Source organism: Pleurodeles waltl, chromosome 1_2, assembly GCF_031143425.1.
Source record: "Pleurodeles waltl isolate 20211129_DDA chromosome 1_2, aPleWal1.hap1.20221129, whole genome shotgun sequence".
NCBI lineage: Eukaryota > Metazoa > Chordata > Amphibia > Caudata > Salamandridae > Pleurodeles > Pleurodeles waltl.
This window is the reverse complement of record NC_090437.1, coordinates 326,467,146-326,481,909: the sequence shown is the minus strand read 5'-3', so window position 1 is coordinate 326,481,909 and position 14,764 is coordinate 326,467,146. Positions and strand designations below refer to the sequence as shown.

Below are 14,764 nucleotides of genomic sequence, written 5' to 3'. Positions count from 1 at the left end.
AGAAAGACTGTGGCTTTGCACTCCCCAGGACCAAGCAGTGGGCAAACCACCCACTAGAGAGACTGTGGCCTTGTACTCCCCAGGACCAAGCAGATGGGCAAACCACCCACTTGAGACACTGGGGCCTTGCACTTCCCAGGACATCGCACAGGGCCTGTAGCCCACTCCAGGACCAGTGGTGTTGCACCATCTACTGGCTGAGGTGCCCCTCCATTCCCCGTCCCCCTGAGGTGCCTGTGTATTTTCGACCTGATGCCCCTGCAGTGTTCTCTCTGTGTTGTTGCAGGAGTGAGGTGGAGCCTTGGCCTATGTGTTGTGGCCCTGTGGCCCATGGTCATTGAGGACTGGGCAGTGTCCCTCCATTTGTAAATATGTATATACGATAGTAATTTAATGCACTTATTCATGTTCCTTAATCGTATTACAATCACTTTCTTCCAATCATTTTGTCCTTGCATTATTCTTGAGGGGTACAGGGTGGATATGTAATGTTACTGCATCTGGTTGTGTGTATGGTGTTGGGGGCGGTGATGTTGCGTGTGTGTGTCACTCTCTTTTTCCTCCCCCTCTCCCTTGTGTGCTAGGGGGCAGTACTCACCGTGGTCGTCTTTGCCTGCATTGGTGTTCGTAAAGCAGGAAAAGGTAGACGGGCATGGGAAATATGTGCAACTCGGGCTCCATTGCGTCGTGGTTGTTCCCTGAGTCTCCAGAGGTGAGTCCTTTGACTTCTGTGTTCTGTTTCCGCTGTGCTTTTGATATTGTTGGTACCGCCCCGGAAAAGGTGGCAGATAGGCTGCTCATAATGCAGTGGGCGGTACATTGTCTTCCGCCTGGCTGTTGGAGGTTATCGCCGTGGTGCTTGTTGCTACCGCCGTGGCAGTCGTTGTGTTAAAGTGGCTGTCTGTCTGAGCGCTTTCAACCGTGGTCATAATTCCATTTTTGTTACCACCGGCCTTTGGGCGGTATTACCGCCACTTTATCACCGACCGCCAGGGTTGGAATGAGGGCCTATGTCTCTTCAGATGTTTTATTTTTTGCTATTTTGGGTTTTAACATGTTTTTAAATATGATTTTTACCTAGTTTTTATGCTTTTAGCCGGGAGCGCTTTTTAACACTTGGGTTCATTCACCTTGAGTGACGTCACGACTATGGTGTCATACTTATTACGGCAATGGGGAGGTTGTAGTGAATCCTAGTTTGTTTTAATGGGAAACAGAAGTTAGCTTAGCCTTTGGCTTGCAGACTCGTGCCCCCGACACCTAGTGACTTTTACCCTACTTAGCTTGCTCTGTTATAGCGCATTTACTTAATTAAATATTTTAAGATGGCTGCCTTGTTTTTACTTACGCCCATGTTTTCGTTTGGCATTATCAGTGCCACCACGCTAAGGCATCAATATCAAGTAACAAATATAAACAAACTGTAGGTGTTCACATTAGATACCTTCCCTCTTCACTCCTTCGAGGGAATCGTTTATATAAATTACCGTCCTAAGCATTTCTTGTTATCTATTTTTTGGGAACAGACCTACTTCAGGGGTCCAAGCAGATCTGTATAAATACTCCTCACTTAAACAGATAGTCAGAGAGATTCTGTCCTGATGCCATCGCTACTATACGTCACCTTGCCGCTGACCCAGTCTTCGTGTCCCTACGGAGTCTGAGCTAGAGACCTCATTCTATGGTAACGAGGGTTGGGGGGCTCTTCTCATGGACATGGCATTGGCAGATTAGGTTTTTCACACCTAGATGTCTTTTAGGCTAGAGATTATGGTATTAGGGATGACACTAGGGTATTAGGTCAGATTTCGTATCTAATGTCACTTCCTGTCATTTCATGATATTGCAAGATGGTGGGGGCTTGGTACTAATGACTCTTGTCTTTACCATTCTATTCCTTGCACTGTTCATTATCCTAATCATTGCAGCACATTAAACTTATCGCAGATTGCAATTTTGTTAAATAAAACCTGTTGAAACCTTACTGCATCTTCTTCATTGCCTGTGTCTGTTTGAGACATGTTATTCATGTGCGAAAGGGGTAATCTCTGTTTAACCCTGACACTCCCTGAGATGTCACACTCTTGAGTCCATGCGTAAAGGCTGCCACAAATCATCTTTTACTGTTTGGGTTTTTGGGGATGTGCTGCTTGTGAGCCGGGAGGGATGAGATGACAGTTGTGACTTGCTGTAGGACTGGCATAGTCACCTACAAACATAAGTACTGTCATCCTTAAACCAGAAGTCTTGCCTAGAGCAAGAGTCAAACTACGACCCCGGAATGAGATTTAAAAAGAATCAAACCCAACAGCATTGTTTCAGTGAGTCCTTTTTTTTATATAGACCTCTACTTTTCTAAACCGGGGGCATTGCTACCTATTTTCACAGGGTACTCTCTCCCCCCTTTTTCCTCTTTATAGCAAAGATATAGACTGACTGTTGCTGCAAAATGACATATTGATACTTAGTTTTCTTTATGGGCCGGATTAATTCCATTGGCATTAAGAAGTTGGTTGGCCCTCGCCCTAAATTTGTGATTCACATTGGATGAAGCTTCCAGGTGAGCAGGTGGTTACAGTAAGGAAATTATAACACACAGACACATACACACACACACACACACACAGCATCATTGATTTTAATAAGTGGGACAATTGTCCTTTTCTTCATTAGGTTGCTCCTCATTTTAAGTGGTTATCCCGTCCTGATGAAGTCTAGATTGGCCCCACCTCCACATCATGCCGGGTCAAAACGCCGACATTTCTTACAGCCTGGATTGTTATTTGATTTCACAGAGGGTTGATTTTGAGTGATACGATTGCCTCTCTTTAGATAAGACTATATATATGTTGATGAATGAATATGAACAGGATATTGTACAAATATGTAATATGTAATAGGTTTATGTATATACATTTTTCTCTCTTTATCTGAACTGCTTTACATACGAACACTCCTTTTTTCTGAAGAACTCCTTCACTTCCTGTTTTGGAGCAACCTTATATGTATATAATGTATTTATATCTGGTGTTTTTCAAAAAAAAAAAATATTGTGTGTCATGTAGAATTTATTATACATTTAAGGAATCCTCCTTCTTTGTTTAGAAAAAGTACCGACACCTATTCTCAAGCTATACGGGTTGGGGTTTCCTTTGAGAAGCCATTAGGTTAGATGAATACTAGATCCATCTAGCAGGTCTCTCTTCTTTTGGACCACTGTTGTTATGTATCACCAGTCGTAGTATCAGCATACACTGTTGGTACTGGACAACCCTACGGTGATGCCAGATCTCCATCACATTCTATTCTCTTCATGGTCGGAGGACCCAGTGACGACTTTCCAGTCCTTTCTGAGCAGTAGAAAGACTGGAAATTCAATGAGCGATAAAAAATTGTTGAGTCTGTATAGAAACCCAGGGTGGGTAGGCACGACATTCAGCAGCCCTTCTTTCACTAACATTTTCCACTTGCCAGTTTACATAAATATTTTGCTGATTGCACTATGTTCTAGGACCCACTTGCATCCCTAAAGGGCCTACTCCTGTGTTCATATACTATTATGTTCTCATCCAGATACTGATGTTTGTTTTATGCTGAGCGCATTAACATCCAATGTTGGCCTCGTTTACGACATATAAAAACCAATAAAGGAAGTCATTAATCTTCCGGAAAGACAGCAAATTGGGAAGCCACTGTCCAGTACACAATAAAAATATAGCTGTGTGAGAGTCTAAGGAAAACGTGTAATGACTGTTAGATGGAGGGAAGGAAACTGTCATCATCCGCAAAAGAAGGGAACTTATTAATTTGTTTCAAGAGTTTACTAGTCGTCCACGTTCATATTCAACTGCATGGCTGCCTTCTTAATGGTCTCCTGGGATAGAGGGTGAAAGTTTCAGCAAACACAGAGTGCATGCAATTAGACAAAACATGCACTGCATGCGTTATTTGTGTAGCATAGCTGCATGCATTAGCTGCATGCGACATTAAAAAACATGCAAAACCGAGTAATGCAATGCACCGGGCATGCTACATGATAAACGAGCAGTAATGTCAAGGTATATCCAAAAAGTCAGAACACAAAACAGAGTACAGAGAAAAGAGTAATGTTAGTGGTGCGACAAAACAACATCAGAATATATCCAGACACGTAAAGGCGCCATGGTGCGTTCACTGTCAGATAAAGTGCGTGTCAAGCTTCCGGGGCGGGACCTCTGCAGGAGACACAAACTGCAAGAAATTGTCAATGAATGGCCAATCAATATACCTTGTACTGTGGGGACTGTTAGGATAGGTGTTCCAAAACGGCGGGAAAAAAAGGTAAAGCCTGAAAGGATGAATAGGCATCCGTGTCTGGATGTATTCCGACAATTGCGCATAATCAAAGCACAAAATGTTTTCAGGTGGGTTGCAAACATACAGCCATGATGAGCCTTTGAATCACCAATACTCACACATCAAATGAGGCCTCATCATCAGCAGGTGCCGGAGACGATCTACAATGTGAAGCATACGATGCAGCGTCTTTTTACAATACTGTTAACAAATGTCGGTCTTGTGCTGAATGCGAGATGCATACACATGGAGTTAAAACGGCGTGTGCATTATTTTTGTCATATTTTTTGTTTGTGCTTCTTTTCTTCTTTTACCTTTTGTGCCCTCAACTCCCCCTGGAAAGCATCTGCCTTCTCTCCGCGCGTCTATAGCGGTGATTATTAACAAGCGCGGGGCAAAATGTGGCTGCAATCAATCTCTTATTTCCTTGATCAGGAATTCATTCCACGCTTCTCGGCGCAGGCAGGTGAGCCCCGATCCCGTGGAGTAATTATTCGACAGATGTGCCAAGCAGCTGCTGCCACGCGCCGCCTTTTACGACGGGCCTCGAATCGCGAGCTGTTGGCGAGGTGGAGTGAGAAGTGCGACAGAACGCGTGGCGCGTGAGACCACACATCTGGCTCTCCGTGGGCACAAATAAATCAATTAATCATTGACTTTAAAGCTGGCAGTTAAGGAGTGTTTTGCTTTTGGTAACAATACTCACGGATAAGTAATAGTGGAAGATATAAAGTGAAACTGTAAACCTTTGCTACGCTATCAAACTGTTATTACACTCTAAAAAGTACTATTAAGGCGTCAATATTCTTAGAGGCAAACTCCAGCTTAATTTTTCAAAAGTATCCAGCGGGTGTCACTTTTGAAATGTGATTTGTGCAAAATGGTGGAAGACCATTTTTCTAAAGTTCTCCATGTTTTCTTTATGGGTACGCAAGTATCTGTAAAAGGGGGAAATCTTGATGCCAGGACCCTTACCTGTGATATGCTTATGATGTTTTCACACGTTTGGTCTTAACCACCTTCGTCCACCCCACAGATATGCCCTGGGTTTGAAATTGAAAAATAGAAGTGCAGGTACTCTGTGTAGGAGTACCTGCTTGCTTCTGAGAAGTGTGGGTACTCTCCAATTAAAGGTATTATTTTTTATCTTTGGAAGTGCTCTCCCTCTCAAAATAAAAATAAAAGTGCCGGTACTCAGTACCGGCCCATTTAAGGCACAGGATATGCCCACATTTGTTTGAAAAGTGTTTAAAAGGACAGAAATGTTAAACACTGAGGCCCTCGTCAAAGTCACGAGCTAATCCTGATTCAGGCTCGAATCAGACATTACAGGGCCCTCAAACCATCACCGAATTTGCAGTTAGAAAAGGAGAAAAAGGCAGTATTCTTGCATTAGGCCCTGTTTCGAGGTGGAGAAATTGGACTTTAAAAGTAGTGCCGCACACAGCAGTATCTGCAACTACTCAGTGTAGCATTACCTCTCCACTCCCCTAAAAAATACCGGGGTACTCAAAATGACGGCCTTAATACTTCTTAATTTAGGTTGATCTTATTAATTATTATGGCATAATTAGATCACTGGAGAAACGGGACAGCAGTTAAAGAGATCTGCTATACGACTGCAAAACCACCAAGTGTGCTGCTTTAAACCAGACCACTTACATGGCCTCCTGCACCCTGAGTTTAAGCGTGGCTCAAGCAGAGGCTATGTATTTCCTAGAGTGATAAATGCATCTCACAAAGTGACCACGTGCGTTCGACTCTGTAAAATCATTAGTTTCGTGACAACAGCAAGCTGCTACTCCGAAGCGAGTTCCACTGAAAATTTAATATGTTACTATTGCTGTTTTATGTAAGACATGTAATTCTATCATACATATTTATAGTCCTTACTTTGGCGCAATTCAGCACAGAAACTGTACCTCAAACATGGAGCACCACTTTTACATTTACGAAGTAGATGACCGTGTAGGACACCAGGCTTTCTTACTGTAATACAGTTTCTGAGCTAGAATAAAGTTGCAAGAATGCTTGACAATATATAAAATCTTAACTGAGCAAACAAATCATTATGTGTTAGCGGCGAGTGGGAAAATAATGGACGGGCAAGGATTTTGCCATCCTAGGAATTCACGACTAAGATGGAAGTATGAAGTGAAACACAGGCCATCTTCACAGTTCTCACATTAGATTCCGATTTAGACTTTGGGATTTAGAGTTCTGCTAAAATTATTGCACCGACTGGCAGGATTGTTACTGGATAAAACTTTGTATAACTTGTGCAGGACAGAAAAAACAGAGGTTTCAGTTTTTGCACCATGCAATGAGGAAATGCCACAATATAACGTAACTCCCCCAACTCCCATTTCAAGACTCGAAACAAAATGCTGAGGTAATATTTCACCCAATATATACCACCTCCCAACAGTATCCCTATTTCTCCGGTGCAGTATTCCCTCCTGGATTTACAAGTGATTTGTAGTGTGGCCCTTATTCGTTTTTTTTTTTTTTTTTTTAAAAGAAATATCGGAACTTCTAACACTAATCCCAGCTGAATTACCATCACGTGTATTTCTATGAAAAAAACGTTTTCATGTATTACTTTGCAAGTGCCCGGAAACAAAACTTCCTACACAAAGGTCAATGATCTGATTTGTGACTCATAGAAAGCATATCAAAGAATGCATGCAAAGTGAAGGTTGTTATCTACATTAAGAGGCAATTTGTTTCCCGAAGAACATGCTATAGTCAATTCAAAAAATGTGATTACACCCGCATGCATAAACAATCGTATGGTGGGCATGCTGTACGGAAAATTAGACATCCCGTGCAAATATTGTGCTCTTAGACACCTGTTACTAAAATACATGTCAGGGCATCACAGACTAAAATTTATTAGGACAACAATATGACCATTGAAAATCAAATGCTTACTTGGATGAAGAGAGGACAAACATTACAAATAAAGGCTGCAAAGGTGATTGGTTTGGTGCAAATATAAACAATCCGTAAGAACGGGTCAACTAGGGGGCTAAATCACTGTAACAATTCTTGGTACACACCTACTAACATTACTACTGGTAAAAATATATCAAGCCCCCCCCCCCTCCCACAAATAAAAAGTATACTGGGGCAAAAAACGGTGCTAAAGAAAGCAAATGTTAATGATGGAAATTCTTGCACATTTTGAAATTACACGCCTAGAAAAAAATAGATCTGAGTAAATAGAGCTTCACATAAAGTACTACCAATCTGGATGAATCATGAATGGCACTTATGGATGAGATCAAATATTGACAACAAACTGTATAAAACAAATCCATTCACTTACTTTATATCAAGTCCGATCAGAGAATGCTTTCTCAACATAGCTCTTGCTTGGACATTGCTTAAGTTAGTAGTACATTCATCATTGATGGCCAAAATGCAGTCTCCAACACTGATACGCCCATCACGGCTTACTGAACCTCCGTGGATGATGCTACGTACAATCATGCCACAGCCATCCTTACTGGCACTTACTGTCATCCCTGTGGAAATATAAATAGCAGAGCTCATTGGCTACCACAACTATGCACCAATCTCCCCAATGGTCAATTACTACACAACTGTGTGTCAAGGAAAATTCATTGAAAAAATATTTTACACAACAAAGGATGAGCAAACAATCCAAATATTAGAAAGATATGAAATAATTGAACAGTGAAAGTTAAGCTGACACCTGATGTATTAATGATTGCATTAACACACATTTCCTACACGATTGAGCAATATAACATATGCAGTATCATATGGATTGGCATTAGAGCATACAGAAGTATTTGAAAGTCTGTCTCCGAAAGGTTGAATTATTTATGAAAGTAGAACTGGAAAAAACAAAACTTTGTCTGAAATTCACCCTCAGTGTTATGTGTATCATGATATTAAGAGATGAAGATCCACAGAATGGATTGACATTAATTTCTAAATTTGACATTTTACAAGTATCTCTGAATAATATATGCAGTGTTGTATTTTTGCATTATTCTAGACACTGGCAAATATATAACAACAATATGAGATGTGGAAAGGCAGAAACTGTCATATTTCTTCCAATAGTACAAAAAGTTCCACCAATCTCATCAAAATGTCGATAAGCTTTGCAAAACTCATGAAAATAAAACTTCACTCTTTCATGCTGCGTATGGTAGCAATGAAAGTCCAAGATGGTGGAGAATAGGCCTGGGTGCATTGTGGCATTGCTGTGACAGGATGCAGGAGTGAGCCTGGATTCTGAGGCGAGATAAGGGCTAGTACAATTTGACCTGCATTTACAGCGGAGAGGTGGCGAAACTTACAGGAATATGCTTACAGGCACACTGAATTAACTGTCACAGAATGCCTCCTCTCTCCACATTGTCATATGAGCCTCTTGGACAGAAATGGGTCATCATTAAAATGGATTCCCAACCCCAACAGTATCTCACATGGTCTTCTAGGATGATTTTGTCGCTATCCTGGATGCTACTTGGGGGCCTTTTACACTGTAAAATCATGCAGACAAGCACTGAGGGGAAGAAGCCATTTTTCTTTCTTGGACAAAGCAGCTTTGATGTGACCCACAGTTGGGCTGCTGCTCGGGATTGACATGGGGCCCTGGAATAGGGAATTTGTGCATTGGAAGAAGAGGTCTCAGTTCCTGGTGTCCCCTCCACTGCCATACAGGTGAAATAGTTCCCAGCCAAGTACCAGTGGAGGAAGCAGGACTGAGCTGGACAGTTACTCTATGAATGCCTGTTGGATGCACCTCCTGGACTGCTGAGCCAGATTGCTTTTATCACATCAGCAGACTGGGACCTCCACTAGTGTACAGGCTACATGCGCTCTTTGTCCTGTCTCCTTCCCCCTTTATAAACAACCTATCACTGTATCAGCGGTTGACTGGCTTTCTTGACTTTTGCCAAATGGCGAAGCTGAAGGCCTGCAAATAAGGTCTCTGCACTCAGCCAGGAATACTGTGACCCTGGCCCCAACTAAAGCTGAAATGGTGAGTGTTCTCGGAACCTGCATCAGAGTCCTGAAACTAGACAAAATACAGAAAGCTAAAGGAGCCTCACACACTCCTTTGGACAATAACATAAATTCTGTGGCCACTGACTTCAACTTACTCCATAAAGACCAGCTGAAACTTGCTGAAAGCATGAGCAACAAGATAATTCTACAAGATCTTCATATCAAACACAAGATTTAAGTAAACAACTAATTGAACTCATTGATAGAATCATATCCCTCGTGGGCAGGGCAGAAGATGTCAAGGTACATTCTCAGTAAAACAATATTGAGACAGCAGGCATGCCGAAAGGAAAGAAGGGTCCCAATGCTATACTCTTCATTGAAAAATGGCTGTTGGAGGATGTGGCATTTGTTGCTTTTGCTAAGCTGTTCACTGCGAACACAGCTCACAGTGGTTAAGGGTGTTAATGTCCCCCCTGTATGCCTCCAAGACCAATATTTATGATACTATTGAAATATCATGACAGAAAATGTATTTTACAGTGGTCAAAAGATGCTGGTCACTTTATGATTGACTTTAACCAAGTAATTCTCTTCCCGATTATCACTCTTGCTGTCCAGTATCACAGTGCCTCCTTCACTGGTGTAAAATGAAGACTGAGGGACCTGGGCCTGCTGTACATATTCATCTTCCCTGCCTGCAGGTTGAGGACTGTGGTGGATCAACAGGCCCACTTTACCACTGAACCAGAAAAGGTACGGGCTGTGTGTTTAAGCACATCTCCACAGACCATGACAAATTTAAGGGGATGGGGTGCACCTCACACCTGCAGCACTACAATGCTAATGAGCACTGATTTGCAAAATCCAGATTGGCCAAGTCAAAGAATACCCATACTGTATCAAAAGTCCTTAAAAATAAGCAGTCAGCCCTAGCTGCAGCGGTTGCTTTACATTGACAGGATGGACCATTATCAGCAGATGATTCTGATGTTGACCAGTCTTTTGACACACCTTTGTCATCTTAGCATCTCAAATGGTTGCGGGGACAGCACTTAAATGAGTAGTTCCGGGACTATCCATCCAATCCACAGTAAGTATATCACATACAGTGAAAGGCTGCAAATTGAAGATCAAAGCATAATTGAGACAAGTCGAGATTGATAATGTTGTTAATATAGACTTGGGGCAGGCTCTTATTGAAGTTAAGAAGAAACATGCTTCTCTAATGGAGAACTTGTTTTGTGAGGATTTGACTCAAACATGGCCCAGACTGGCAGAGAGGCAGACAGTGCAGGAAGACTACTGTCTTGACTCATAAAGCAGGAAAACAAGTCCACTCCTGTAACAGCAATCCGTTCCTTCCCTTGATAATGTACGATATACACATAGAGATATATTCTACATTGTACGATTACTAGGGTAAATTATATGAGTTCCAGTGTGGAGCCTTCGGAAGAATCAATACACAGATTTATAAACGGGTTGCAATAGCCCAGAATTCCCACAGAAATTAGTGACATTATGGAGCTACAGATATGGGACCAAATGGTCGGGGAGGATGGTAAAACGATTGACCATCGGTAAAACCCTAATCCTTAATGGGCTACCAAATGAATATAACAGTATGTTTGCAGCAGCTGAGGATGGCTTGCTGCCTGCATGTTTGAGGAAGCAGTGACTGCTTCATTACCCAATCAAGATAGGGAACCACTGGAGGTTTCCTCATGTAGACCCCTGGCAATCCTTAATTCAGATTACAAATTAATAAGTAAAATTTCAGTGGGTATACTACCTGTATGTATGCAGGATTTGTTCCTTAGAGACCAAAGTGGATTAATAAATGGTAGTTGCACCACCCTCAATGTTAGGCTGTTACACCGAATATTGAGCCAGCACCTCGCTTAAGGCCTCACTCAGCATGCTTGGTGTTAGACCTGGAGTAAATGTTAGCTCCAGTGGTGATATATGTCTGCTGTGTTAAACATATTCAGCATGGAAAATAAGATGATCCAATGGGCTAAATTACTTAACACCGAGCCGCAAGCAAGGGTCAAAATAGGTTCTTTATTGTCAAACACGTTCCAAGTTCTTGAAAGCACAAGACAGGGGTGCACGCTTTCCCCCTTGTTGTTTGCTCTTGCCATGGAGCCATTAGCTATGAAATGTTACTCCTTGGGGAGCGGGGTGGTGCATCACAGTCGCAGATGCCACACGTGGTATGTATGCTGACAATTTAGTAATATACATTAAATATGTAAATTCTGACATCTCTTTCATTTCTTAACTTCTTAAAGAGTTTAAACTTGCATCTGGTCTGGGGCTCATCGGAACTAAAACTACCCTGTTTGCTTTAGTTCCCACTTGCCCAAAATGCAGCTTATACACGAGTTGTAGGGAGATAACATGGGTATTTTGTGTGGAAATTACTGACTCTTATTGATTATTGATGTTACTGATTGTTGATGTTATTGATCTGTATTGGTACGGGATACATGGTGGGGAAAAACTTGAAGCGCAGTCAAAAGGTTCATCGGCCTATTTGTATCTCCCTTGTAAGTTACCCGTCACTTGCTATAGAGTGTTAAAAAGTACAAAATAATTGTATTTTGTGCTCTCCACCTGTGTTTGCAAAATTTTATTCAAATCTTTCCCATTGCTCAGTGACAATGTGATCTTATGATAAAATGTGATCTGTCCAAGTTGTTTAGGACCAGTTTATTTTATATCATTATGGTTTAACTTCTTGGCGCTAACTGGTGCCCACTCTGGTGATAAATTAGTGCACTGTACACAGTACTGAGTTAAGAGGAAGAATCACACCACTGTAGCCTTGTAGCTCCCAATACTCAACTTATATCTCTTTCTGTTACCTGTGAGCTGCAGAATGGCTTTGTAGATCGATTTGCTTAAACCTGAGTCCTTATTATCTACATTGAAGATTCAAGTTGAATGGTGGACAGTGTTGGTGTTTGCTAAGCTGAACGTATTAAAAATGATGGTACTGCTGAAAACCTTTGCATTTTAAGTGATCTACATAGAAATACTGCAACCACAATAATGTGGTAATTTGACAAACAAATACATATTTCAAGGTGAGACAAAAGCACAGGTTCTTCCCATATGGATACAAATACGGCTACAGTGAGGCTCTTCAGCAGCCTAAAAGAGCTTCACGTCTGGCACCAATATAGTGGTTTCAACTGTATCCTGTACCAAACTCACCTTCCCATATTTAAGATTTTAATGGGACTTGGATTCATAAAATGCTGCTTTCAACATCTGCTTCTTCTTTCAAGGTACCCGATCCTAACTTTCTGTCCAAAGAAATGGACTAGAAGATCCAACACGTTGTCTTCTTATTTCAAGGCTTAAAGCTTCAATTCCCCGCAAGCCTTGGATACGAAGTTGGCATGACCAATTAAAAGATATCAATGAAGGAAGAACGTGTGGAAAGGCCATTAACAGCTCACTAAATCCAAGGGATCCAATTTTAAACACCTGTTTTGTAAAATGTTTGATAATAGAGGAAAATAAATTAACTGAGCAAGGGGCAAGCTATGAAACCTTGCAAGAAAGTATCTTGTTTTTATTCACAGATATTCCGCTCCAATTCATTTACAATTTTTTAACACATCCTGATAATTCACTATTTTTTTTAATATTGTTAGGGGACTATTGTTTTGTATTGTTGGGTCTGTACTTAACACGTGAAAAATCGAGTTGCTATTTGCTCAGAATCAATAATCTTTTTTACTGTATGCTGTTTTGTCTATCATTTTTAGTGCTAGTGCACTGGTTCTTTATCATTTAAGGTCTGTGTGTTTTTATCATGCAATAATTTTAAGCAATCGATCATGAATCAAGATCAAACTTTCGACTGCGGCTTGGAAAATGTTTCAACTGAGTTTTTGCCACTCTCTCAACATTAAGGAAATAAACGTGCCGAAACTATAAATAGGTGACACATTCTTTACACATCTGGCTCCGGTGACTGTGCCGAAAAACAAAATGAGACGGAAGCCATCCTTTTGCTGACTGATGTTTTGGAAATCTTTCACTCTTTCCCATTTCGCCTGAATTCATAAAAATCTAAAGATGGCCCTGACGGGCTGTGTCGTTTTACAGCGGTGTCACAGAGAAGTGACTACCTTAAATGACGCCAACATTTTAAAAACTAAAGCAAACAAGTGAACGTTTCCAGCAAAAACCACTAGATGGCAGGATATGAACATTATGGAATGTGTAACCGTCACATGCTTCAAAATCTACTGCAAAACACGCTGTTTGTCCAAGGTGGGCAAGGTATACATTTTCCTTTAGAGAACCGTTTCAAGTGTTTTGAAATATTCCCCAGACACTGTAGAACGCAGCATCCAGGCAGCCAACCTGCTCCAGAACATGAACTTCTATCTGTAATTTCGAGGAAGTTTGCAAGAGCAAACTGCGTGGCTGCACATGTGGGAATACTAATTAACATTTGCTTTGTAGTATGAGGTATCTATCTATCCATCCATACCCAAGATGCTACAAAAGTGAAACCCAAGTAAAAAACGAAGAAATTGGAACATACTTCAATTAAAAAGGAGTGAAATTACAATATTACAGGTTCGGGGGCACAAAGGACAACATCTAGCAGACATGCAGCATTTCAATGCCTTTTTAAGGGTGTCAAGGAAGTGTTTGTTGTGACTGCAGAAAATAAGATATAAAGTTTCATACCCAAACTGGAGCTGCCTCTAGCTATGGTGATTGTCCTCTCAAACCTGCTCGATGATGTGGTGTCAGGTGGGCATTCCTCTGCAGATGGGGGGAGGTTTATATCTGTTAAATAGTCTTTGTCCTAGAAACAAAAGAAACACTGAAGTCTCAGCACAATCAAGGGGTTTTAGAAAACAGCAAGGACAAATATAGAAGACGTTCAGCACTTTCGCTAATCATAACTTATGGTTAAATTCGGTATACAGGAGTAGACGTCCTGTCAATGGCTGCTCTTACTGGAGCAACGTGAAGGAACATAACTTATAGGACACAGCCATTCGTTCATTGAGAAAGGCAATGCCAACATGCTCGTTATCTGTCGTTCTTTTTCAATCACGATTATGGGTTTTGCATTTTCTCACACGCGGTAAAAACTGGGTGTAATAAAAGCCATTTCGCCGAATACATTTCAGCAGCGCAAACCTACCGATATTCACCACCAGAAAATGACTGGTAAATACCGAAACACGTGGCTTGTGGCGCAGTAAGCACAAAGCCTGCATGTTATGTCTCATTTAATGGGCATAACTCACAGAAACCTATAATTATTATGCATGATACATTCTGTACATCAGTGTCGGTTTTTAACACGTACATTATTCATCACACAAACCTGGGCCACCTATAACGAAGCACTCAGACTATTATAAAGTTTGTATTTCAGATATTTTCGCTG

General features: G+C 41.3%; 1 protein-coding gene across 12 annotated transcripts in view; it reads right to left on the bottom strand.

Moving 5' to 3' along the window:
- Positions 1–14,764, bottom strand: part of MPDZ (multiple PDZ domain crumbs cell polarity complex component) — a 1,044,214-nt gene that overhangs the window by 544,940 nt on the left and 484,510 nt on the right. For 9 of the 12 annotated variants that reach the window (XM_069238948.1, XM_069238974.1, XM_069239000.1 and 6 more), the window contains 3 exons: positions 14,050–14,170; positions 7,667–7,865; positions 4,455–4,496 (listed from right to left, as the gene is read on the bottom strand). In XM_069238948.1, the coding sequence (XP_069095049.1) occupies positions 4,455–4,496; positions 7,667–7,865; positions 14,050–14,170 (362 nt within the window). The remainder of the gene's footprint in view (positions 1–4,454; positions 4,497–7,666; positions 7,866–14,049; positions 14,171–14,764) is intronic. The other 3 variants (XM_069238956.1, XM_069239010.1, XM_069239036.1) reach the window with 1 other exon arrangement.